The sequence below is a fragment of the Heterodontus francisci genome, chromosome 15 (genome assembly GCF_036365525.1).
Source record: "Heterodontus francisci isolate sHetFra1 chromosome 15, sHetFra1.hap1, whole genome shotgun sequence".
Classification (NCBI taxonomy): domain Eukaryota; kingdom Metazoa; phylum Chordata; class Chondrichthyes; order Heterodontiformes; family Heterodontidae; genus Heterodontus; species Heterodontus francisci.
Window position 1 is genome coordinate 97483489 of NC_090385.1, and position 24297 is coordinate 97507785.

Sequence of the window (24297 nt, forward strand, 5' to 3'; positions counted from 1 at the left end):
CAGTGGTGGGTCTGGGTCTGGCAGAGCTCACCTGTCCCAGTCATACTTACAGAGAAATGCATAGGTGTGGGCATCAATTTGAGGGCAGCCTCAGCTGCAATCAGTCACAGTTCCCTATCTGACTGCTTGTCTAGGGTCGTTGTTCAACATGCCTTGGATGAGGGAAGTGAGGGCTGCTTGTGAGGAGTGTGTGGGGGGGGGGGGTGGGGGGGGAAGGTCGCAGGGAAATGCAAGAAAGAGTTTGAGGGAGAGGGTGTGTTGCAAAGTGGGATCTGGAGAGATTAGGGTTGGTTGACCAGTTTCCTGTGAAGTGGATGGATGAAGACTTTTTTTATTTTTATTTTATTTATTTATTTAGAGATACAGCACTGAAACAGGCCCTTCGGCCCACCGAGTCTGTGTTGACCATCAACCACCCATTTATACTAACCCTACAGTAATCCCATATTCCTACCACATCCCACCTTCCCTCAATTCTCCTACCACCTACCTATACTAGTGACAATTTATAATGGCCAATTTACCTATCAACCTGGAAGTCTTTGGCTGTGGGAGGAAACCGGAGCACCCGGCGAAAACCCACGCAGACACAGGGAGAACTTGCAAAATCCACACAGACAGTACCCAGAATTGAACTCGGGTCGCTGGAGCTGTGAGGCTGCGGTGCCAATTAAAGTTAATCTCAGTGATGGTGATTTGTCCTGCTAAGGGGCTGAATAATGTGAGATTCAGTCTCTATAATAATATCAATGGTGTCATTCAACCACCACTCAGTGAATTGTGGCCCTTGCGTGTCTCTCTATGCCATTGCACACATGCGTGTGTTCGTGGGTGCATGAGTTAGCAAATATGTTCACATTCAGACTGTTTAACTGTTTTCTTGCCTCCTCAGCTACATGACTTTGAGCTGTGGTCGCGGCCCCTGGCTGGCGGAGGATTCGCCTATGCACTTATCAACCGGGCGGAGATCGGGGGCCCACAGAAGTTTTCCATCGTCATGTTTGGCCTGGATGAGGGCAAGGCTTGCCTGGAGGAATGCCTCGTCACACAGATCCTGCCAGCTTTCCAATTCCGAGGGATCCAGGTCCTGACCTCTGTGTTGGACTTCTGGGTGAACCCCACTGGGACTGTTCTCTTCACCGTTTTCCCTCACAGCACGAACCCCTCAATCAAGATGGAAACACTGAGGGGGAGATGATAGCGTAGTGGTAATCTCACTGAACTAGTAATTCAGAGACCCAGACTAATTCCCCGGGGACATAGGTTCAAATCCCACCACAGCAGCTGGTGGAGTTTAAATTCAATTAATTAATTTTAAAAATCTAAAATTGAAGCTAGTCTCAGTAATGATGGCCATGAAACTATCATCGATTGTTGTGAAAACCCATCTGGTTCACCAATGCCCTTTAGGGAAGGAAATCTGCCATCCTTACCTGGTCTGGCCTACATGTGACTCCAGACCCACAGCAATGTGGTTGACTCTTAAAATGCCCTCTGAAATGGCCTAACAAGCCACTCAGTTCAAGGGGGCAATTAGGGATGGGCAACAAATGCTGGCCTTGCCAGTGATCCCCACATTCCATGAAAGAATAAAAAACATGGAGCCTAGATCCAGGCTGTCAACTTGCACTGCTGCTCAAGGGACTTGTTTCTTGGAGTCTACACTCATCACTATGGGATACTGAAGATTTTCAGAACAGTTTCAAACTCTTGTCAAGTATATCAGCACAGAAAAATTTAAATTAAATTCCACAAGTGCCTGGGTTCAGTGATTCCTCTCTTCCCCGTGAACCTTGACCTCATGTACCTTCCCATCATCCTCCTGTTCCTGCATGCCAGGGTGTCTCATTGCTGCCATGTAGGACAGGGTTCTCCCAGTACCTTGCAACCACCCCAGAAAAACAATTCTCAGACTTTTGCTGCTGTCTCTCTGGGTGCAAACGGGCTTCACTCTGGGGTAGGAGGGGGTGTTCACGTTATAATGTTGCTCTGCTTGAATTTGCCTTTTGATGGTACGGTGATGCCCATAGCCTGGGACTGAAACACTGAGCAGCGGGTGGCCACTCAATACACTGGGCCAGAATTGGAAGCTGTACATTTGCATCTTTTACCTCAGTCCATACACCTCATTCTGTTCAGTAAGAGAGGCTGAAATTGTTTCTTTTCCAATAACTGTGTGGATGATTGTTCCTGTCCTGGGAGTTGGCTAAATGCCTACTGGACCAGGAAACACCATCCCATCTGCTGGCCAGTTCCAGAGTCCGCAGCCGCCTTACCTCACTTCTCTTCTGATCCTCCTCACTTGGCCCTGCCTGCTTTCCTGGGTCAGTCACTCCGTATGGTCACTGCCCTGCGAGTGGAACCTTCTACCTCAGCTGTGTATCCTTAAGTTTGAACCCTTCGGCAGGATCTTGTGCCGTGCTCTGGGATGCAGTTTACTAATTGTCATTAGGATCATAAATAGCTCAGGTCAGATCACCATCCCCCTGATATATGTAGCCCAATACCCCCAGTTTTTCCTCATGGCCCAATCCCAACTACTTCATCCTCATTCATGCACCCTCCAAGACCAGGCAGCCCTCCGTGCCCATGGACTAGTGTCCAGAGCTGGATTCAGTGCCCTTGGTAGGGGGCTTTGTGCAAACTGGTGGCTTGTGCCCTCTCATCCACCCCTTCTCATGCCATAGATAGACAACCCATGATCCATTGTCTTTTGCCTTACTGCTGTACATTCTGCGGCCTGTTTAAGCAGGAGATTCCCCGCCTGTGTTATCTATATACTGTTCCTATTTCATAGAATTGTACAGCACGGAAGGAAGCCATTTGGCCCATCATGCCTCTGCCAGCTTTTTGAAAGAGCTATCCAGTTAATCCCACTCTCCTGCTCCTTCCCCATAGCACTGCAAGTATTTCCCAAGCCAGAGACTAATCAGCATCTCCCCTGTGAATTGTTAATGTACTTGGGGCAACAGTATCTCCTGAACTAACTGCTGTGGTATCCCTACTCATCACCACTTCCCAGAGAGATGCTGATTCCACTGCACCTACGCATATGCAATGACGGGTTCCAGCCAACTCCTCAGAATTGACTCTTGTTACGCAGGTCTCCACTACTGCCTCACAATTCTGCTGGCAGCTGTTTATTGATGAGGGTGATTTTCGACAATCAGTGCTTTTACTGCAGAAGAGTTGATTTATTTTCTTTGAAATTTGTCATTTTGTGATGGATTTATAAATGACCGGCTCTTAACACAGGTGTAAATCTTTTATTAAATTGTACAATCTCTGCTCTTGTCAGGGTTTAATTTATTTGCTGAGTACTGTCTCATCTTTTGGGGAAAATATAGTCCAGCTAAAGTGGCCTGTGTGACACTGGATTCTCGAAACATGAACATGGGTTGAAGAAGGGGAACTACAGGACGTAGCTTTATCTCTCATAATAAAAACAGAAAGTGCTGGAAATACTCAGCAGGTCTGGCAGCATCTATGACGAGAGAAGCAGAGTTAACGTTTCAGGTCAATGACCTTTCATCAGAACTGGCAAAAGTTAGAAATGAGCAAGTGAAAGGGAGGTGGAGGGCAGCAGGGAGAAAGAAGAACAAAAGGGAAGGTCTGTGATCGGGCGGGAAAGATTAAGTGACAATATCTCCTCTACATTGAGGAGACCAAACGCAGATTGGGTGACCGCTTTGCGGAACACTTGCATTCAGTCCGCAAGCATGACCCCGAGCTTCCGGTTGCTTGCTATTTGAATTCACCACCGTGCCCACATTTCTGTCCTCGGCCCACTGCAGTGTTCCAGTGCAGCTCAACACAAGCTCAAGAAATAGCACCTCATCTTTCGATGAGGCAATTTTACAGCCTTCTGGACTCAACATTGAGTTCAACAATTTCAGACCATGACTGCCATTTTGATTTTTTTTTACCACAGGCCGGTTGTAAACTTGTTTTTCATGTTTTTGCTTTCAGATAGAGCTATTCATTATTCTACCATGAACACTGTCTCTGGACAAATGCTTTGTCTTTTACTACAACTGTTAGCCTTTTGTTCCATGACCAATCTCTCCTGTCCTATCACAGACCTTCCCTTTTATTCTTCCCCCCCCCCCCCCCCCACCCTTTCACTTGCTCAAAACCTATCACATTTCTAACTTTTGCCAATTCTGATGAAAGTTCACACAGACCTGAAACGTTAGCTCTGTTTCTCTCCCCACAGATGCTGCCAGTCCTGCTGAGTATTTCCAGCACTTTCTGTTTTATTGCACATTTGCAGTGTTTTGCTTTAATTTTAGCTTTACCTCTTGCCTACTGAAAGCCCAGAGGTGTGAAATTAGTGTTGCCTTTCCGTAGCTCCCGAATCATTAACAAGTGGCTCATTGGTGGTACATTCACCACTGAGTCAGAAGGTTGTGGGTTTAAGACCCTTGCAAGTGGCTTGAGTACATTAGACTGACACTCCAGTGCAGTACTGAGGGAGATCTGCACTGGTGAAGGTGGCATCTATCCGATGAAATGTTAAACCAAGATCTCGTCTGCTCCCTCAAGTGGATGTAAGTGATCCAATGGAACTATTAATGATCTGGAGCATTTTCCTCAGTGTCCTGCTTTATTTATTTCTCAATGTCACTGAAACAGATAATCATATTGCTATTTGTGGGAGCTTGCTGTGTGCAATTTGGCTGCTGTGTTTCCTACATTACAGCATTGACTATATTTCAAACATACTGCATTGGCTGTGTAGTGCTTTGAGATTGAAGCTGTGAAAGGTTCTGTAGAATTGCAAACTCTTTACTAAAAGGTAAAAAGGAGCAAACCAATGAGTGGAAGTAGATGATGGCAGGGCTTCCATGGAGAAACCTCCAAGTGCACAGACTTAAAAACAAGAAATGCTGGAACCACTCAGCAGATGAAGGGTCACTGACCCGAAACGTTAACTCTGCTTCTCTTTCCATAGATGCTGCCAGACCTGCTGAGTGGTTCCAGCATTTCTTGTTTTTATTTCAGATTTCCAGCATCCGCAGTATTTTGCTTTTATTTAAGTGCACAGACTTGCTAGTCTGAATGGCCTGAGAGTGCTGGAACAGTCTATGATCACCTGACAGTGTAATATGGGGAGGTGGTGGCATAGTGGTAATGTCACTGGATGAGTAATCGAGAGGCCTAGGCTCATGCTCTTGGGACATGGGTTCAAATCCCACCATGGCAGATGGTGAAATTTGAATTCAATTAATAAAATCTGGAATTAAAAGTTAGTCTAAGGGTCACCATGAAACCATTGCCAATTTTTGTAAAAACCTATCGGCTTCACTAATCTCCTTTACGGAAGGTCTGGCCTACATGTGACTCCAGACCCACAGCAACGTGGTTGACTCTTAAATGCCCTCTGAAATGACCGAGCAAGCCACTCAGTTGCATCAAGCTGCTACAAAGCTGAAGAAAAGGAATGAAACCGGACGGACCACTCAGCATCAACCTAGCCACTGGAAACGACAACAGCAAACCCAGCCCTGTCGACCCTGCAAAGTCCTCCTGACCAACATCTCACACAGGCTAGTCAAACAACAGCCTGACGACATCATACAGAATCGTACCTTACAATGTCCCTGACGCCACCATCACCATGCCTGCATATGTCCTGTTGCACGGGCAGGATAGACCCACCAGAGTTGCTGGCACAGTGGTATACAGGCAGGAGGGAGTTGCCCTTGGAGTCCTCAACATTGTCTCCAGACCCTATGAAGTCTCATGGTATCTGGTTAAACATGGGCAAGGAAACCGCCTGCTAATTACCAGTTACCAACTCCCTCGGCTGATGAATCTGTGCTTCTCCATGTTGAACACTAATTGGAAGAAGCACCAAGGGTGGCAAGAGCACAGAATGTATGCTGGGTGGGGACTTTAATGTCCATCACCAAGTGTGGCTCGGTAGCACCACCACTGACTGAGCTGGCTGAGTACCAAATGACATAACTGCTAGATTGGGTCTGCGGCAGGTGGTGAGGGAACCAACAAGAGGGAAAAACCTGCATGACCTCGTCTTCACCAATCCACCTTGCAGCTGCATCTGTCCATGACAGTATTGGTAAGAGTGACCAACGCACAGTCCTTGTGGAGACGACATCCTGTCTTCACATTGAGAATACCCAGCATAGTGTTGTGCGGCACTACCACCGTGCTAAATGGGATAGATTTCGAACAAATCTAGCAGCTCAAAACTAGGCATCCATGAGGCGCTGTGGGTCATCAGCAGCAGCAGAATTGTTTTCAACCACTATCTGTGACCTCATGGCGCAGCATATTCCCCACTCTACCATTACCATCAAGCCGGGGATCAACCCTGGTCAATGAAGTGTGCAGGAGGGCATGCCAGGAGCAGCACCAGGCAGACCTAAAAATGAGGTGTCGTCCTGGTGAAGCTACAACAGAGGACTATATGCATGCCAAACAGTGGATGCAGCATGCATTAGACAGGGCTTCGTGATCCCACAACCAACAGATCAGATCTGAGCTCTGCAATCCTGCCACATCCAGTCATGAATGGTGGTGGGCAATTAAACTAACAGGAGGAAGAGGGTCCACTAATATCCCCATCCTCAATGATGGTGGAGTCCAGCACATCAGTGCAAAAGAGAAGGCTGCAGCATTTGCAACAATCTTCAGCCAGAAGTGCCGAGTGGATATCCATCTCGGCCTCCTCCTGAGGTCCCCGGCATCACAGATGCCAGTCTTCAGTCAATCCGATTCACTCCATGTGATATCAAGAAATGGCTGAAGACACTGGATACTGCAAAGGCTATGGGCCCTGACAACATTCCAGCAATAGTACTGAAGACTTGTGCTCCAGAACTTGTTTCCCCCCTAGCCAAGCTGTTCCAGTACAGCTACAACACTGGCATCTACCCGACAATGTGGAAATTGCCCAGGTATGTCCTGTACACAAAATGCAACCCGGCCAATTACCGCCCAATCAGTCTACTCTTGATCATCAACAAAGTGATGGAAGGGGTCATCAACAGTGCTATCAAGCGGTACTTGCTCAGCAATAACCCGCTCACTGACGCTCAGTTTGCACTCCACCAGGGCCACTCAGCTCCTGACCTCATTACAGCCTTGGACCAAACTTGGACAAAAGAGCTGAACTCCTGAGGTGAGTTCAGAGTGACTGCCCTTGATATCAAGGAGCCTGAGCAAAACTGGAGTCAATGGGGATCAGGGGGAAAACTCTCCATTGGTTGGTCTCATACTGAGCAGAAAGGAAGATGATTGTGGTTGTTGGAGGTGAATCATCTCAGTTCCAGGACATCACTGGAGGAGTTCCTCAGGGTAGTGTCCTAGGCCCATCCATCTTCAGCTGCTTCATCAATGACCGTCCCTCCATCATAAGGTCAGAAGTTGGGATGTTTGCTGATGATTGCACAGTGTTCTACACCATTTGCAACTCCTCAGATACTGAATTGGACCAGCCACGTAAATACTGTGACTAAAAGAGCAGGTCAGAGGCTGGGAATTCTGTCGGTGAGTAACTCACCTCCTGTGTGCCCAACACCTGTCCAACATTCACAAGGCAAAAGTCAGGTGTGTGATGGAATAGTCTCCACTTTGCTGGATAGGTGCAGCTCCAACGACACTCAAGAACTCAACATCAACCAGGACAAAGCAGCCCGCTTGACTGGCACCCCATTCACCACCTTCAACATTCACTCCCTTCACCACTAATGCACGGTGGCAGCAGTGGGTACCATCTACAAGATGCACTGCAGCAACTCACCAGTTTCTTTGACATCACCCTCCAAACCCACCACCTCGACCACCTAGGACATGGGCAGTAGATGCTTGGGAACACCACCACCTGCAAGTTCCCCTCCACGCCACATACTGTCCTGACTTGGAACTATATCACCGTTCCTTCACTGTCGCTGGGTCAAAATCCTGGAACTGCCTTTCTAACGCACTGTGTGTACACCTACACCCCAGCGACTGCAGTGGTTCAAGGCGGCAGCTCACCACCACCTCAAGGGTAATTAGGGATGAGCAATAAATGCTGGCCTAGCCAACAATGTCCACATCCCATGATCAAAAAAAACCATTCATTGCTTGGTGATGTTGCTATTGCCTACTTGTGGCCTTGTCATATATTGCAGTATCCAAAACATAAATCCACTTGTTTTGGGTCAAATTGGTTTTAGATACTATCACATAACAATTAGGCAATTGCCCCAGGTATAATATTTTAAAGGTGCATGTTAATAATTCTGAATGTGCTCCATTGGGATTGTCTGGTTTAAAATGTTTAATAAATGTTTGTTAAAAAAAAAAATTCCCTTTACACAGAAATGGTGTACAATGTAAAAAATACTTCCCTTTTCCATAAATAATTCCTTCGGAGTTTGGCAATTTAAAAGAATTGGTTGGGTAGTCCCCTCCCACACTGACCCAGCCAGTGGCAGAGGGACATCATCAGCATAGGTCAAATAGGCACAAACCCCACCTTGGGTGTATTTCTGCCATCTGTCCTACTGCCAGAGATTCTGCCTCCAACACTAATCCAGTCACCAAGCAAGGGGTAATCAAATCAATATCCATTTCAAATAAAATTGCTATAACTTGGTGGGCCAGGGGCACCTGCACTGTACCAGTGCAGCTCATATACTGTATGCCAGGGTACCTCTCCTCACTGGGCTAACTGCCTGGTCCAAGACCAGGAACTGCAAGCTGTCAAATTCCCTGCCCCCAGATCATGACCTGCCAAGTTCAGGGACAAGAATTATATTCCACAGAGTCGGTCTCCAGGCTGTTCCGCCATTCAGTAAGATCATAGCTGATTTGTGACCTAACTCCATATTCCCCATATCCCTTTGGATAACAATCTAGCAATCTCAGGTTTAAAATTACAAAGTGATTGATGACAACGCTACGTCATCAGGATGCGCCGCGGTGCGCACATGGTCTCAGGCCCTCTGCGCATGCGCTGCGGTCCGGATTGCCAGGACCCGTTTGCGCACCGAAGACCTTGGTGTCACCGGGTCCAGGGACTGGCCAGTAAGTCTTTTGCTGTTGTGTTTATGGTGCATGCACAGAAAAAGGCACTCCTCTTCCGTTCTGCTGCTCCCCCCCGCCCCCTCCTTTACCCCCCGCGCTGCTCTCCCCGCCCGCTCCACTCTCACTCCGGCCATTGCATATGCTGTATTTGCACATGTGCCAAAACAGCGCCACCTACTGATCGCGTTGTCAACAATTGCGGTCTTGTGGAAAAGGGTTTCAAACTTCTCCCACCCTCACTGTGTAAAAGTGTTTCCTTACTTCACTCCAGAAAGGTCTGGCTCGGAATTTTAGTCTTAGACTCCCCAACCAGTGAAATAGTTTCTCGCTATTTATATTTACCTATCTGCTCCCTTTAATATTTTGAAAACCCTTTAAAAGCCAGAGAATACAAACCTAATTTGTATAAGCTCTCCTTGTAATGTAAGCCCTGAAATCATTCTAGTGTTGCAATCCCTCCAAGATCACTATATACTTCCTAAGGTGTGGTGCCAAGAACTGCTCGCAGTGCAGCATGAGATTTAACCAGGGCTGAAGCATAACTTCAACCCCCCTTCTATTCTAGTCCGCTCGATATAAAGGCCAGCATTCCATGAGCCTTTTTGATTAGTTTCACCACTTTCATGACATTTTAATGATCGGTGTGAGTGTGGACCCCACCTCCCCCTCCCTTGGCCCTCCAGTTTCTAGCTTTACCGTTTAGAAACTACCTTGTTCTATCCTTTTTAGATCTAAAGTGAATGACCTCACATTTACCTACATTAGTTTAGTTTAGAGATACAGCACTGAAACAGGCCCTTCGAGTCTGTGCCGACCATCAACCACCCATTTATACTAATCCTACACTCATCCCATATTCCTTACAACATCCCCACCTGGCCCTATATTTCCCTACCACCTACCTATACTAGGAGCAATTTATAATGGCCAATTAACCTATCAACCTGCAAGTCTTTGGCATGTGGGAGGAAACCGGAGCACCCGGAGGAAACCCACGCAGACACAGGGAGAACTTGCAAACTCCACACAGGCAGTACCCAGAATTGAACCCGGGTTGCTGGAGCTGTGAGGCTGCGGCGCTAACCACTGTGCCGCCCTAATTGAAATTCATTTGCCAGTTTTGCTCATTCACTTTATCTATCAGTATCTCTAATTTAATGCTTCCATCGACACTGTTTAAAGGACCCAACACAGATCCTCACGAGACACCACTAGTCACATCCTGCCAATTAGAGGACTTGCCCATCATCTAAACTCTGTCTTCTGCCACTCAGCCAATTTCCTAACCAGGTTAATAATTTGCCTTCAATTATATGAGCTGCAACTTTCGTTCAGTCTCTTCTGGGGACTTCATCAAATTACATCCATAGACATTCCCTGTCCACTCGTCACCTCCTCAGGTTCAGGAGGTGTGAGCTGTCCTTCACAAATCCATGCTGGCTCATCTGATCAGCTGAAAAGTTTCAAGGTGTTCAGTCAATTTCCCCAACATGTATTAGGCTAACTGGTCCGTCACCTTAGTCTCAAAATTGCATAGACTCAGGATAACAGAGTCCATTTCACTGGGTGCTCTGCCACAACATCCTGTAAATAATGGCAACATCCCAGGGACCCCCTGTAAATACCTGCACGGTCCCAAGGACCCCCTGTATGTAGTGGCATGAGCTCAAGAACCTGTAAATACTGACATGCTCCCAGGGCTCCACTGTAAATACTGGCACATTTCCAGGGAGCTGACCCAACTCTACATCCAGATTCACATCTCTGCACCAACCCCAGCTTCACCACATAACTGGGACTATTCAAGAAAATCTTTCCTACTGTAGTGCCCAGAATTGAGCATAACAGTCGGGTCAGGTCGGGGGGGCAGGGGAGAGAGAGAAGCAGTCAATGACAACCAATAGATTTTAATTATTTTTATTGTGAATCTGTACTCCAAAATGCAAAGACTGCAGCTTAGAACTGGATGACTTGGCCCTGGAAAACAAGCAGAGAGCAAAGGTTAGCAAACATCCTAAATGTCTCACAACAGCAAAATTACCCAAGGTTACTGTCACTATTCAAACTAGTTAATATCCTCTAAGTGCCACAACTTCAAAGGTGATGCTGGAGCATCACATTTAACCTTCCACCTGTAAGACACTGGCTGATACACCTGTTGTCAACATGCAACACTCCCCATCAAACACTCCAGGAACAGGTATAACATGGGTTAGATACAGAGTAAAGCTCCCTCTACACTATCCCATCAAACACTCCCAGGGCAACAATCAGCATCCTCTCATTGCACAATTACAGGACTTTCAGGATCACCAATCTGGCATTAATTCAGGATCCTCACCCATTATGAAGCATGCATATTGCTCCAATCTCATATCCCTTACAGGCAGCAGAAAAGAGAGCCAAGTCCCATGAGTTGGGACTGGATTCAACCCCAGCTTTCAGTGCAATACCACTCCAAAATCTCCAACCAGAATTACTGTTAAGGAGGATATCACCTTCAGATATTGAACATTACTACGTTAAGTGTGAATCCAGCATGGAAGCCACAATGCATCATGTAAATATCCTCCCCCCAGTCCTAGGAACATGTAACAGGCAATGCCCTACATTGCAGCTTCAGCAAGATGTTGACAAGGTCCGACGCCGCCACCCGCCGCTGCTCAGGCACACTTACCTTCCTCTTCTTGTCTCCTCCCAGCTCAAAGTGCTTGCACCTCTTGATGGCCAGCATTCTCTTTGATCGACAGTTGGGGTCCACACACTCCAGTCTCAGCACAATCTTCTTAGTAGTCTTAGCCTGAAATCACAAGATCCACAAATTGTCATTAAAATCCTGGTTGGTCTCAGATAGTTGCAGTATCCCAATGTCCCAGTTAATGAGTCAGATAACAAATCCACACTACCCGCCTTGCCCACATACCATGAAGGATTACAGTGTCTGTACTCCACTGGCTGCACCACCTCTAACCCAAACAAAAACTGTGGAGAGCACAAATATTCCCCATCCAACTGAAAACTCCACAATCACACTGTGGGTTAAGGCATGGCTCAGTGTCACAATTACTATACAGGACAGAATCTCAGAGTTGAGCTAAGTTAGATAATGCCACCTTGGACAGCAGCTGATCACTATTAACTGGACCCAATACTGGGTGAGGACAAGACTGTCAGCTCTGGTACCCTCCCTGCCAACAATCACAGTTTGACCTCACACAATGAATGGTCAACTTGTGACCTACAGGAAAGAAATCGCAAGCAACAGGAGGCAGCAGCTTTCAGGTGAGGAGGGGGAACTGAGGAAGGACCCAAGAAATAAATCTTTATATAAAGTCATGCACTCACAGGATATTGTAAATTCCTCACTGCCAATGAACTGTGAGAAGTGGCTTGTAGCCAAACATGGCAGCCAATGTGCACATTTTAAGATCCCCTGAGATAATGGCCAGATTATCTGTTTTTGTGATATTGGTTGGGGAATGAATATTTTGGTCAGAACATGGAGAACTTCCCAAATCTTCTTCCAAAAAAATGTCATGGGATATTTTACGCCCAGCTGAGGGGGCAGACAGGGCCTTGGTTTAATGCCTGATCTGAAAGACGGCACCATTGACAGTGCAGCACTCTCAGGACCACACTGGACTGTCAGCCTGGATTTTGGTGTCAAGACTACGAGTGGGGCTTGAACTCACAACCTTCTAACTCCAAGGTGCTATTCCCGAGTCATGTTAACAAGGAGAAATTCTTGCCAACTTAGCTCAGAGGCAGCACTCAAATTCAGAAGGTAAAGTAAAGAAAGCAGCCAGACTTAAATTAAGCTGGCTAGTTTATTGAGCATTCAATCATAATTACAGCCAATGTACAAAATCTCCTGCAGGAAAATGACTTGGAGAGGATGCAGGGGAGTAAGAGCTACTGGGAATCACCATCACTCACTGTCTGGAAACCAAGGGCACTCACTCGCCTTCAGCAGCCAGGTTTTTCTCCTCACTCTGACTACTGCTGCGGGGAGGAGACCTACTGGCACTACCCACCCTCTAAAGGGCCAAATTCCAACAGTCCAGCTCTACCAACAAACAGAGCACAGTTGAAGCCAACCCCGGCCTATCACGGCGCGGGAGGAGGAGTGGGGGGGTGTGGCGGGCCCTCTGAGCAGCAGTTAGAAGCAGAAATGCCTCTCACTGGTCACAGCATTGAGGATAAGAGTGACATTACTACTGATGGCAGCACTGACATGATCATGGTGACTACACTTCAAAAGTACTTAATTGGCTGTTAACCGAGGCTCCGCCTATCCTGTTACTTGATGTAGATTAGATTAGAGATACAGCACTGAAACAGGCCCTTCGGCCCACCGAGTCTGTGCCGAACATCAACCACCCATTTATACTAATCCTACACAAATCGCATATTCCTACCAAACATCCCCACCTGTCCCTCCATTTCCCTACCTATACTAGTGACAATTTATAATGGCCAATTTACCTATCAACCTGCAAGTCTTTTGGCTTGTGGGAGGAAACCGGAGCACCCGGAGAAAACCCACGCAGACACAGGGAGAACTTGCAAACTCCACACAGGCAGTACCCGGAATCGAACCCGGGTCCCTGGAGCTGTGAGGCTGCGGTGCTAACCACTGCGCCACTATGCCGCCCTAAAAGATCCCACGCCAATATTTTGAAGAGCGGGAGTGACATGGTCATTATTGCTGTTTGTCGGATCTTGCTGTGCCCAAATTAGCTATTGTTTCCTACATTGCAATAGTCACTATATTTGAAAGTATTTCATTGGATGTGAAGCACTTAGGGACATTCCAAGGTTGTGAAATGCAAGCCTACCTTTCTTCAATACAGACCAAGATCTGTGCCACGTACTTTTTGGCGTGAGTGCATTGTACGAATCAAACCAAGACACCCGAAGAAGCCACAGAATCTTCACTGCTAACGGAGAACTGCCCAGCGCTGAACCCCGCTCTCCTCCCAGCACTGAACGCCACTCAAAATCACTCCCTGCTCCCAGCACTGAACCCCGCTTACACCCCCTGCTCCCGGCACTGAACCCCGCTCACACCCCGTGCTCCCAGTATTGAACCCCGCTCACACCCACTGCTCCCAGCACTGAACCCCACTCACACCCACTGCTCCCAGTATTGAACCCCGCTCACACCCATTGCTCCCAGCACCGAATCCTGCTCACACCCATTGCTCCCAGCACCGAATCCTGCTCACAACCCCTTGCTCCCGACACTGAACCCTGCTCACACCCACCCCCTGCTCCCAGCACTGAACCCCACTCAAAACCACCCCCCTGCTCCCAGCACTGAACCCAGCTCACACCCCCTCTCTTCCTGGCACTGTACCCAGTTCAACCCTCCCCTCTCGACTGTACCTGGTTAAACCCTTTCCTCCCAGCCGCTCTCTGTCGTGAAGCCCCACTTTTCAAATTGACACACTGACCCAAATGGCAATTATTTACAGTCTCAGAATTGTAAAAAGGCTGAAAATCTGCATTTGTTCTACATTATAAAGTTCCATGTCCACATTTATAATGGGGAATGCTTCTGTAAACACATGCCACCGGATTGAGATGTAGCTACATCAGTTCCATATCCCAAAACCCTTACCTACCAAAAATCTATTGATTGCAATTTGAAATTTTCAACGACCCAACAAAAAAGCTTTTAACAGCCAACCTGGACACAGCAAGCTCCCCTGCTCTTATTCCAGAAAATGTTGCAGTTTATTTTACGTCCACCCAAAAGGGCAGATGTGGCCTCGGTTTAACGTCCCATTTGAAAGACAGCACCTCTGACAGTGCAGCACTCCCTCAGTACATATGGAGTGGCAGCCTTGATTTTTGTGCTCAAGTTCGGTAGTGGAACTTGAACCCACAACTTTCCAGCTCAGGCAAGTGCTACCAACTGAGCCACGGAGACATCGAGCGCCAGTCAAGAACAACTGAAAAATGGTGCGGGTGTTCCCTTAGTTTTGTGTCACTGTGCACCAGTGTTCCAGAGCTAGCTCACCTCCTGCTGGTGATATCACACTGACACATCATCGATGTGAAGGAGGCAACTAGACCAGTACCAAAGAGAAGTGGCTGGGTGATAGCTGGGTTAGTACCTGCATAATTTCCCCAACATGAAAATACTAGCCTTCCCCAGAATATTTAAACAGCATACAACACCCTCACAACTGGCCAATTGCACAATATACAATGTATACATCCAATACCTCCACTCCTCACCATACACTCTGTGTATACATCCAATATCCCAAGCCATCATATATACCAAGTATATATCCAATATCCCCACTTCTCACCATATACACTGTATATATATCCAATAACCCCAGTCCTCACCATAAACACTGTGTGTACATCCAATATCCCCAATCCTCACCATATATAGTGTATACATCCAATGCCCCCACTCCTCACTATATACACCTTCTGTACATCCAATATCCCCACTCCACATGACCATGCAAATTAGCAGACGCAGGTCATTTGGTCCCTCGAGCCTGCTCTGCCATTCAATAAGATCATGGCTGATCTGTTTGTGTTTTGAATTCCACACGCTCATCTACCCCCGATAACCTTTGATTCCCTTGCCTAACAAGAATCTATCTACCTCTGCCTTAAAAATATTCAATATACATCTAATATCCCAAGTCCTCACCAAATAACACCATGTGTAGAGAGAGACAGTCCCAACAGTCCAATAAAGGCATCTCACTGGCCGGCACAGAATACAATCAGAAATGTAACAACGATCGAGTATATGCACCAAAAGGAAACTCATGCCAGATACTGGTAAAACCAAAACACTCAACACTTTCAACCAAGCCACTCTTAAAGAGCGAGAGGAAACATCAGGCCCTTTGGCAACCTTAACTTGACTAACAGGAAAAGAAAGAATTTGCATTTATTTAGCACCTTACACGACCTCAGGCCACCCCAAAGCAGTTTACAGCAATGAAGCCTTTAGGAGTCTAGTCACTGTCAAATGCAGGAATCACAGCAGCCAGTTTATGTACAGCAAGATTTCGTGATGCTGGTTGACAATCTGTTTTAGTGATGTAGACTGAGGGATGACTATTGGCCATGACTGGCAACAACCCACTGCTCTTCTTTGAATAGTGCCATGGGATCTTTTACATCCAGCAGAAAGGGCAGACGGAGCCTCAGTTTAATGTCTCATCCGAAAAGTATGTGCTGGAGTGGTACTTGAACCCATGACCTTCTAACTGAGAGGATGTAAATTAGTAAAGTACAGGTCAGAGGAAGTTCTGCTGAAACTGGTTAGCCTGCACATTGAATCCAGTGTCCACACAGTCAGCCAGACACAAGGTCACAGATTCCAAAGTAGATGTGGTTCTGAGAAGAACCACAAGGCTGGTCCATCAAGTCAGATGGCTAGCTAGCACTTTCAGAGAGCAGGCACAGGCACAAAGGGCCAAATGATAATATATTTGAATATGTTGGTTGAGGGATAAATACATTGGGAAGAACTCCACTGCTGTTCTTTCAAATAGTGGGATGGGATCTTTTACATCCACCTGAGAGGGTACACAGGGCCCCAGTATAACATCTCATCTGATCGCATATCACTGGAGTGAACACACAAAGCTACCCTCCTCTTACCTTTTTTCGAAATATAGGCTTCGTCTGTCCACCATAACCACTCTGCTTTCTGTCATAACGCCTCTTACCTGTCGGAACACATGTAGTTAGACACTATCCCAATACAGTATTCTGCACCTAACCGCACATCCCTTAAAACAATAGGACACTGAACCATTGTCTAGGTGTTGGGGTATTCCAACAAATACCACCTCCACATTAAGAAAAGGTCGACCACAATCAACTCCCATTCACTCAACAGTTAAGTTTTCATACTAGGGAAGCCCATGTCTGCAGTGTTACAACTCCTGGAGGCTGTTCTGCAGCGCAAACTTTCTGCCCATCAAGCAGCCTTTCCAGTGCCAGCCTCTAACCAGCGAGCAAGGAGAGCTGCCCTTCCCTGTGAGACACTTCCTCCATACTGGCAAGGAGGTCTCTGGGCGACCAAAGGCTGTATTTGGCAATCAACACTCTGTACAAGAGTCCTGGTGTTACAACCAGCATTATTCCCCACCAGTGAATGCGAATTTACCCTGTGCGTATAAGGAATCCTTTCCCTTCTTGTACTGGGTAACCTTGTGCAGCTGGTGCTTGCGACATTTCTTGCAGTATGTCCTTCGGGTCTTTGGTACATTGACCTGCAAAGGAACAGGAGTGAGGAAAACCACATCATGAGCTTCTGGTCAACATCTGACTAAATCACATTTAATTTTATTACAGCGACTTCAAGCTGCAAACCCAACAGCCTCAAGCGTGCACAAGGAACTTATGTTCTACCATGAAATACCCGAGCCCCATTTAACAGAAACATTTCACTCCAACTTAGCCCCATCTTCCTCCACAGTTCTTTCCATGGGGAGCCAGGCCCAATAGCTCCTTTCCAAAGACCTAGATCCATGGAGGCATCATCACAATAAAGCCTCACTAATTGTGCCAACAGGTCTGCTGGGCTGGGGATGGTCAGCTGCCAGCAGGTAAATTTAGGTCCAAGGGATGTAGACTTGAATGGATATTGTGGGCAACTGGTTCAGCCATTCATCGACAGATCTGGTTTGACCACATTAAGCACTATTGTGTCCTGCTCTCCTTGACCAAACTGGATCAACTAGAAATGCCATGATAACACGTGGCTTCTGTTCCCCACTGCAACCCTTCTCCTCCACTGTCACCTCCAACAAGTAGATTTCTTTTGTCATTAAGACTGAGACCATCCAATCAGCTGTCTATGCCACTTCCCCTAGCCCACTAGGCAAAACTTCCTCCAAGGTTCTCTGCTGCCCTGAACTTGCATCTTTCTCTTGTTTCTCTCCTATTTCCCCTCATGCCCTCTCCAAGCTCATGTGGTTCTCTCTTCAGGTATTGTCCATCTCTTCAAATCTGCCATCTTCACCCCTCTCAAAAATAAACCCTTGATGCCAACGCATCTCAAACCTCCCTTTCCTCCCTAAAATTCTTGAACTTGGTATTGCTTCACAAATCCACACCCACCTTTCCCGGTACTCCATGTTTGAATCCCTCCAATCATGTTTCCATCTCTACCACGATGTCAATACAGATCTTATCGAAGGCACAAATTACATGCTATGTGACTGTGACAAAGGTAAACAGTTGACCACACCATCCTCCTCCAACTCCTCTCCAACCACCATCCAGCTTAGTGAGACTGCCACTGCTTGGTTTCATTCTTACCTACCCAGTTACAGCCACAGAATCATCTTCAGTAAGTTTTGCTTCCTACTCCCACACCATTACCTCTGGTGTCCCTCAACGATCTATCCTCGGCCCCCTATTATTTCACACTACATGCTGCCCCTCAGCTACATCTTCCAAAAGTATGTCAGTTTTCACATGTATGCTGATGACACCTAGCTTTACTTTCACCATCTCTCTTGACCCCTCCACTGACTCTAAACTATCAGTCTGCTCGTCTGATATCCAGTATTGAATGGGCAAAAATTTCATGCATCAGGAAGACAGAAATCATTGTCCTCAGTGCCCACCACAAAATCTGTTCCCTAGCTACCGACTCCATCCCTCTCCATGGCAACAGTCTGAGGTAGCTGTTTGCAACCTTGGTTGTCATATTTGAGGCCAAAATGAGCTTCTGACCACATATCAACACAGCCATTAAGACAAGCTATTTCCACCTCCATATCACCACCTAACTTTGATTCTCATTTGCTGCTCAAATCCTAATCCTTGCCTGGAGTACCTCGAGACTTGCTTATTCCAATACATTCCTGGCTGGTCTTCCACATTCTATCCTCTGTAAACCCTGCTGCCTGTGTCCTAATGCACACCAAGTCCCATTCCCCTATCACCTCGCAGACTGACGCTGGCTCCCGATGAAACACCTCAACTTTTAAATTCTCACCCTTGTTTTCAAATTACTCTGCCCCTCCCTATCTCTAATCTCCTCCAGCCCCACAACCCTCTGAGATATCTGCACTCCTCTAACTCGGTCTTCAAGCACCCTGACTCGAATCGCTCCACCAATGGTGGCTGTGCCTTCAGCTGCCCTGACCCTAAACTCTGCAATTTCCACCACTAAAACACTCCTTTAAACCTACTGCTTTGACCAAGCTTTTGATCATCTGCCTTAATAGATCCTTGTGTGATTCGGAATCATATTTTCGGCGTTTTTTTTACGATGTTAAAAGCGCCACCTCAATATAAGTTGCTGAATTTAATACCACCCTGGGGAGGGCCGCTGAATGGAGTATGGCGGGGTGTAGGTTCCAGGCAATGAGGTCCATCGCTACCCTGCCTGTTGACAGTTCAGCTTCCAGTTGGTGGTCAGCGACTGTCAACATCGGAGGGACCGGATGCCGAGGCCGGGTCAGCCGTCGGAGCTGAAGCCGTTCCTGGGCGCCGGCATCTGCCAGAAACAGGGTGGGAGCCGCCGCCTCTATCGCTCTCTCCGCTGGCCCAATGCCTGTCAGATCCGGGCGGCAGGCTCCCGGGATGACCGATGTGCTGCGGGGCGCGGATGGCGACGGATTGTCCACAGGCCGCAGGCTCTCACTCACCATCTTGCCGACTTGACACTGACCGGCGAGAGGGCGTGCTGACGTCACCGCGCCGCACTTATAGAGCGCAGGGCATCTTGGGATACTGGAGGACTCATGACAAGAGCGGCGCGGTGCTTGGAGGACCGAAATGTTGTCCATGGCTAATTTACAGAGCAGAGAGGGGAAGACATTTGAGAGTGGAATATACAGGACAGAGGGACAGAAAATAGGGGGCAGGGAGATTTAACTCAAATGTTGTGAAAGTGAGGAGGAAGTAACAGACTTCAGGAGGACATAGACTGCTGAAATGGGCAGACACATGGCAGATGCAATTTAGTGCAGGCAGTAATGCCAACCCCATTGTCTAATGGATCTGTGTTCCGAAGAAGGGTCACTGACCCGAAACGTTAACTCTGCTTCTCTTTCCACAGATGCTGCCAGAGCTGCTGAGTATTTCCAGCATTTCTTGTTTTTATTTCCCATTGTCTAATGAATCAGGAGACAAATTCTTAAAAATTGAGAGATTTGGTATAAAAAACATGAGTTTCAATTTTCTTTCAAACATAAACCAATAATAGTTTATAAATAAAAATAAGAAATGCTGGAAATACTCAGCAGGTCTGGCAGCATCTGTGGGGAGAGAAGCAGAATTAACCTTTCAGGTCAGTGACCCTTCATCAGAACTCATTAGTGGCTTATTTAATTTTTAGCAGACAGAGCTCTTTACAAAAACGATATTACTGCCCCACTTGGGTGAAACGAGGCCGGTGTCCCACATCCCAAGACCCCTGAAGAATGTCTGGCACAAGATTGAGTCAGGTCATTTTTCAGGCATCCAAAGATGGTTGAAAATTTGGAATAAATACAGAATGAGCCCCACTTCCAGTTTCCTCTCCAGACCATCAGATGTGACCGATCATGTACGCAGCAGGCACAGGAAGTCTATTAAAAATCCCTAGCTTTCAGAGCCCGATCACAAGTGAGGCTGAAATTGAGTGAGCAATCACATCTCTCTCAATCAGTTCATGAGAGGTGCCATTTATGTGCAGAGAAGTGTGAAGTGATACAATTTTCTAAGGAAGAAGAGGAGAGGCAATATAAATTAAAAGGTACAATTTTAGCAGGAGTGCAAGAACAAGGTGGCAGGACAAGTTGAGAAAGCTGCTGGAAAAGCATACAGGATCCTGGGCTTTATAAATAGAGGCGTAGAGTTCAAAAGCAATGAAGTTATGCTAACTCTTTACAAATCACAGGGTAGACCTCAGCTGGTGTCATGTCCAATTCTGGACACAAAACTTTAGGAAGGACATCAAGACCTTATGGAGTGAGAGAGGAGATTTTCTAGAATAACACCAGGGATGAGAAACTTTAGTTATGTGGGGAGACGAGATAAACTAGGATTGCTGTCCTTGGAGCAGAGAAGGTTAAGAGGAGGTTTGATAGAGGGGTTCAAAACTGTGCAGGGTTTTGATAGAGACGAGAGGGAGAAGCTGTTTCCACTGGCAGGAGAGTCAGTAAACAGAGCACACAGTTTAAAGTAAAAGAACCAGAGGGACGTGAAGATAAATTTGCTTGCACAGCAAGTTGTTATGCTCTGGAATACACTGCTTGAAAGAGTGGAGGAAGCAGATTCAATAATAACCTTATCAGAAAATTACATAAATATTTGAAAAGTTAAAATTTGCAGGATTGTGGGGAAAGAGGAGGAGAGTGGAATTAATCAAATGGGTCTTTCAAAGAGATGGTATGGGCTAGATGGGCCAAATGGCTTTCTGTACTGTGAGAATCTATGATTCCATAAGGGTAATGTGGTTGATGCGGTGTACATAGACTTTCAAAAGACATTTGATAAAGTGCCACATAACAGGCTTGTCAGTAAAGTTAGAGCCCATGGAATAAATAAACGGGACAGTAGCAGCATGGATACGGCATTGGCTCAGTGACAGGCAACAGAGTATAGTGGTGAAAGGTTGTTTTTCGGACTGGAAGAAGGTATATAGTGGGGCTTCCCGGGGGTCAGTGTTAGGACCACTGCTTTTCTTGATCTATATTAATGACCTGGAGTTGGATGTATAGGGCTTAATTTCAAAATTTGCGGATGACACAAAACTTGGAATTGTTATGAACTGTGAGGAGGAGAGTGGTAAACTTCAAGAGGATATAGACAGGCTGATTGAGTGGTCGGACATGTGGCAGTTGAAATTTAATGCAGAGCAGTGTGAAGTGATACATTTTGGTTGGAAAAACGGGGAGAGACAATATAAATTACAGGGTATAATTCTAAAGGGGGTGCAGGAGCAGAGACACCTGGAGGTATATGTGCACAAATCATTGAAGGTTGAGAAAGCAGTTAATACACAGGATCCTGGGCTTTGTACGTAGAGGCGTAGAGTACAAAAGCAAAGAAGTTATGATAAACCTGTATAAAACACTGGTTCGGCCTCAACTAGAGTATTGTGTCCAGTTCTGGGCGCCACACTTTAGGAAGGATGTGAGGGCATTAGAGAGAGTGCAGAAAAGATTGACGAGAATGGTTCCAGGGATGGGGAACTTCGGTTAACATAGAGAGATTGAAGAAGCTGGGTCTGTTCTCCTTGGAGAAGAGAAGATTGAGAGGAGATTTAATAGAGGTATTCAAAATCATGAGGGGTCTGGACAGAGTAGATAGAGAGAAACTGTTCCCATTGGTGGAAGGGTACAAAACCGAATAATAAAAGCAAAATACTGCGGATGCTGGTGAAAGGTCACAGACCTTTAATGCAGAAACATTAACTCTGTTTCTCTCTCCACATATGTTACCAGATCTGCTGCGTATTTCCAGCATTTTCTGTTTTCATTCCAGATCCAGAGGGCACTGATATAAGGTGACTGGCAAAAGAAGCATCGATGACACAAGGAAAAACATTTTTATGCAGTGAGTGCTTAGGATCTGGAAAGCACTATCTGAGAGTGTGGTGGAGGCAGATTCAATCGAGGCTTTCAAAAGTGAATTGGACAATTGCCTGAAGAGAAAAAAAATTTGCAGGGCTGTGGGGAAAAGGCAGGGAAGTGGGAATAGGTGAATTGTTCTTGCAGAGAGACGGTACAGACATGACGGGCTGAAAGGCCTCCTTCCGTGCTGTAACCTTTGTGATTTTGTGATGAACAGAGAGATACAGAGATATGGGGGAAGATAAAAAACAGAAACATAAAAAAGAGATAAAGATAAGAAAGCAGCAATGAACAAAATCTTCCCTCTCCCCCCCAACCCACCCCTGACCTGAATGTGCTGACTCTCTCCCCCTCCCCTGAGGGTGCTTACTCTCCCCCATCCCCTGAAGATGCTGACTCTCCCCCCTCCCCTGAAGGTGCTGACTCCCCCCATTCCCTGAAGGTGCTGACTCTCCCCCCTCCCCTGAAGGTGCTGACTCTCCCCCATCCCCTGAAGGTGCTGACTCTCCCCCCTCCCCTGAAGGTGCTGACTCTCCCCCCTCCCCTGAAGGTGCTGACTCTCCCCCATTCCCTGAAGGTGCTGACTCTCCCCCCTCCCCTGAAGGTGCTGACTCTCTCTCCCCCTCCCCTGAAGGTGCTGACTCTCTCCCTCCTCCCCTGAAGGTGCTGACTCTCTCCCCATCCCCTGAATGTGCTGATTCTCTCCCCCTTCCCTGAAGGTGCTGACTCTCTCCCCCCTCTCCTGAAGGTGCTGACTCTCTTCCCCCTCCCCTGAAGGTGATGACTCTCTCCATCTTCCCTGAATAAAGAACAGTACAGCACAGGAACAGGCCATTCGGCCCTCCAAGCCTGCGCCGATCATGATGCCTGCCTAAACTAAAACTTTCTGCACTTCTGGGGTCCGTATCCCTCTATTCCCATCCTATTCATGTATTTGTCAAGATGCCTCTTAAATGTCTCTATGGTACCTGCTTCCACCACCTCCCCTGGCAGCAAGTTCCAGGCACTCACCACCCTCTGTGTAAAGAACTTGCCTCGCACATCCCCTCTGAACTTTGCCCCTCTCACCTTAAACCTGTGTCCCCTAGTAACTGACTCTTCCACCCCGGGAAAAAGCTTCTGACTATCCACTCTGTCCATGCCGCTTATAACTTTGTAAACCTCTATCATGTTGCCCCTCCACCTCTGTCGTTCCAGTGAAAACAATCCGAGTTTATCCAACCTCTCCTCATAGTTAATGCCCTCCAGACCAGGCAACATCCTGGTAAACCTCCTCTGTACCCTCTCCAAAGCCTCCACGTTCTTCTGGTACTGTGGCAACCAGAATTGCACGCAATATTCTAAGTGTGGCCTAACTAAAGTTCTGTACAGCTGCAGCATGACTTGCCAATTTTTATACTCTATGCCCCGACCGATGAAGGCAAACATGCCGTATGCCTTCTTGACTACCTTATCCACCTGCGTTGCCACTTTCATTGACCTGTGGACCTGTACGCCCAGATCTCTCTGCCTGTCAATACTCCTAAGGGTTCTGCCATTTACTGTATACTTCCCACCTGTATTAGAGCTTCCAAAATGCATTACCTCACATTTGTCCGGAGTAAACTCCATCTGCCATTTCTCCGCCCAAGTCTCCAACCGATCTATATCCTGCTGTATCCTCTGACAATCCTCATCACTGTCTGCAACT

The 24297-nt window shown here is 46.9% G+C and overlaps 2 protein-coding genes across 2 annotated transcripts in view; one reads left to right on the forward strand and one right to left on the reverse strand.

The window, feature by feature from the left end:
- The window catches only part of gla (galactosidase, alpha), a 28135-nt gene extending 24849 nt beyond the window's left edge, over window positions 1-3286 (forward strand). Inside the window, exon 7 of the mRNA XM_068047891.1 lies at window positions 893-3286. Within this exon, the coding sequence (XP_067903992.1) occupies window positions 893-1198 (306 nt within the window). The 3' untranslated portion in view covers window positions 1199-3286. The remainder of the gene's footprint in view (window positions 1-892) is intronic.
- Window positions 3287-10940: 7654 nt separating this feature from the next.
- rpl36a (ribosomal protein L36A) lies at window positions 10941-19769 on the reverse strand. The gene is made up of 5 exons (XM_068047892.1): window positions 19695-19769; window positions 17198-17303; window positions 16687-16754; window positions 11717-11839; window positions 10941-11016 (listed from the first exon to the last, which is right to left on the reverse strand). The coding sequence occupies exons 1-5, from the start codon at window positions 19695-19697 to the stop codon at window positions 10996-10998; spliced, it is 321 nt and encodes a 106-aa protein (XP_067903993.1). The 5' UTR covers window positions 19698-19769; the 3' UTR covers window positions 10941-10995.
- Window positions 19770-24297: the final 4528 nt, after the last annotated feature.

Excerpts from the sequence above, each read along its gene's own strand:
- rpl36a (XM_068047892.1), bottom strand. Across the intron at positions 16,755-17,197 it reads GGATTCCTTATACGCACAGG|GTAAGAGGCGTTATGACAGA; the intron begins GTAAATTCGCAT and ends GTGTTCCGACAG. Across the intron at positions 11,017-11,716 it reads GAGGAGACAAGAAGAGGAAG|GGCCAAGTCATCCAGTTCTA; the intron begins GTAAGTGTGCCT and ends CTTGTTTTCCAG.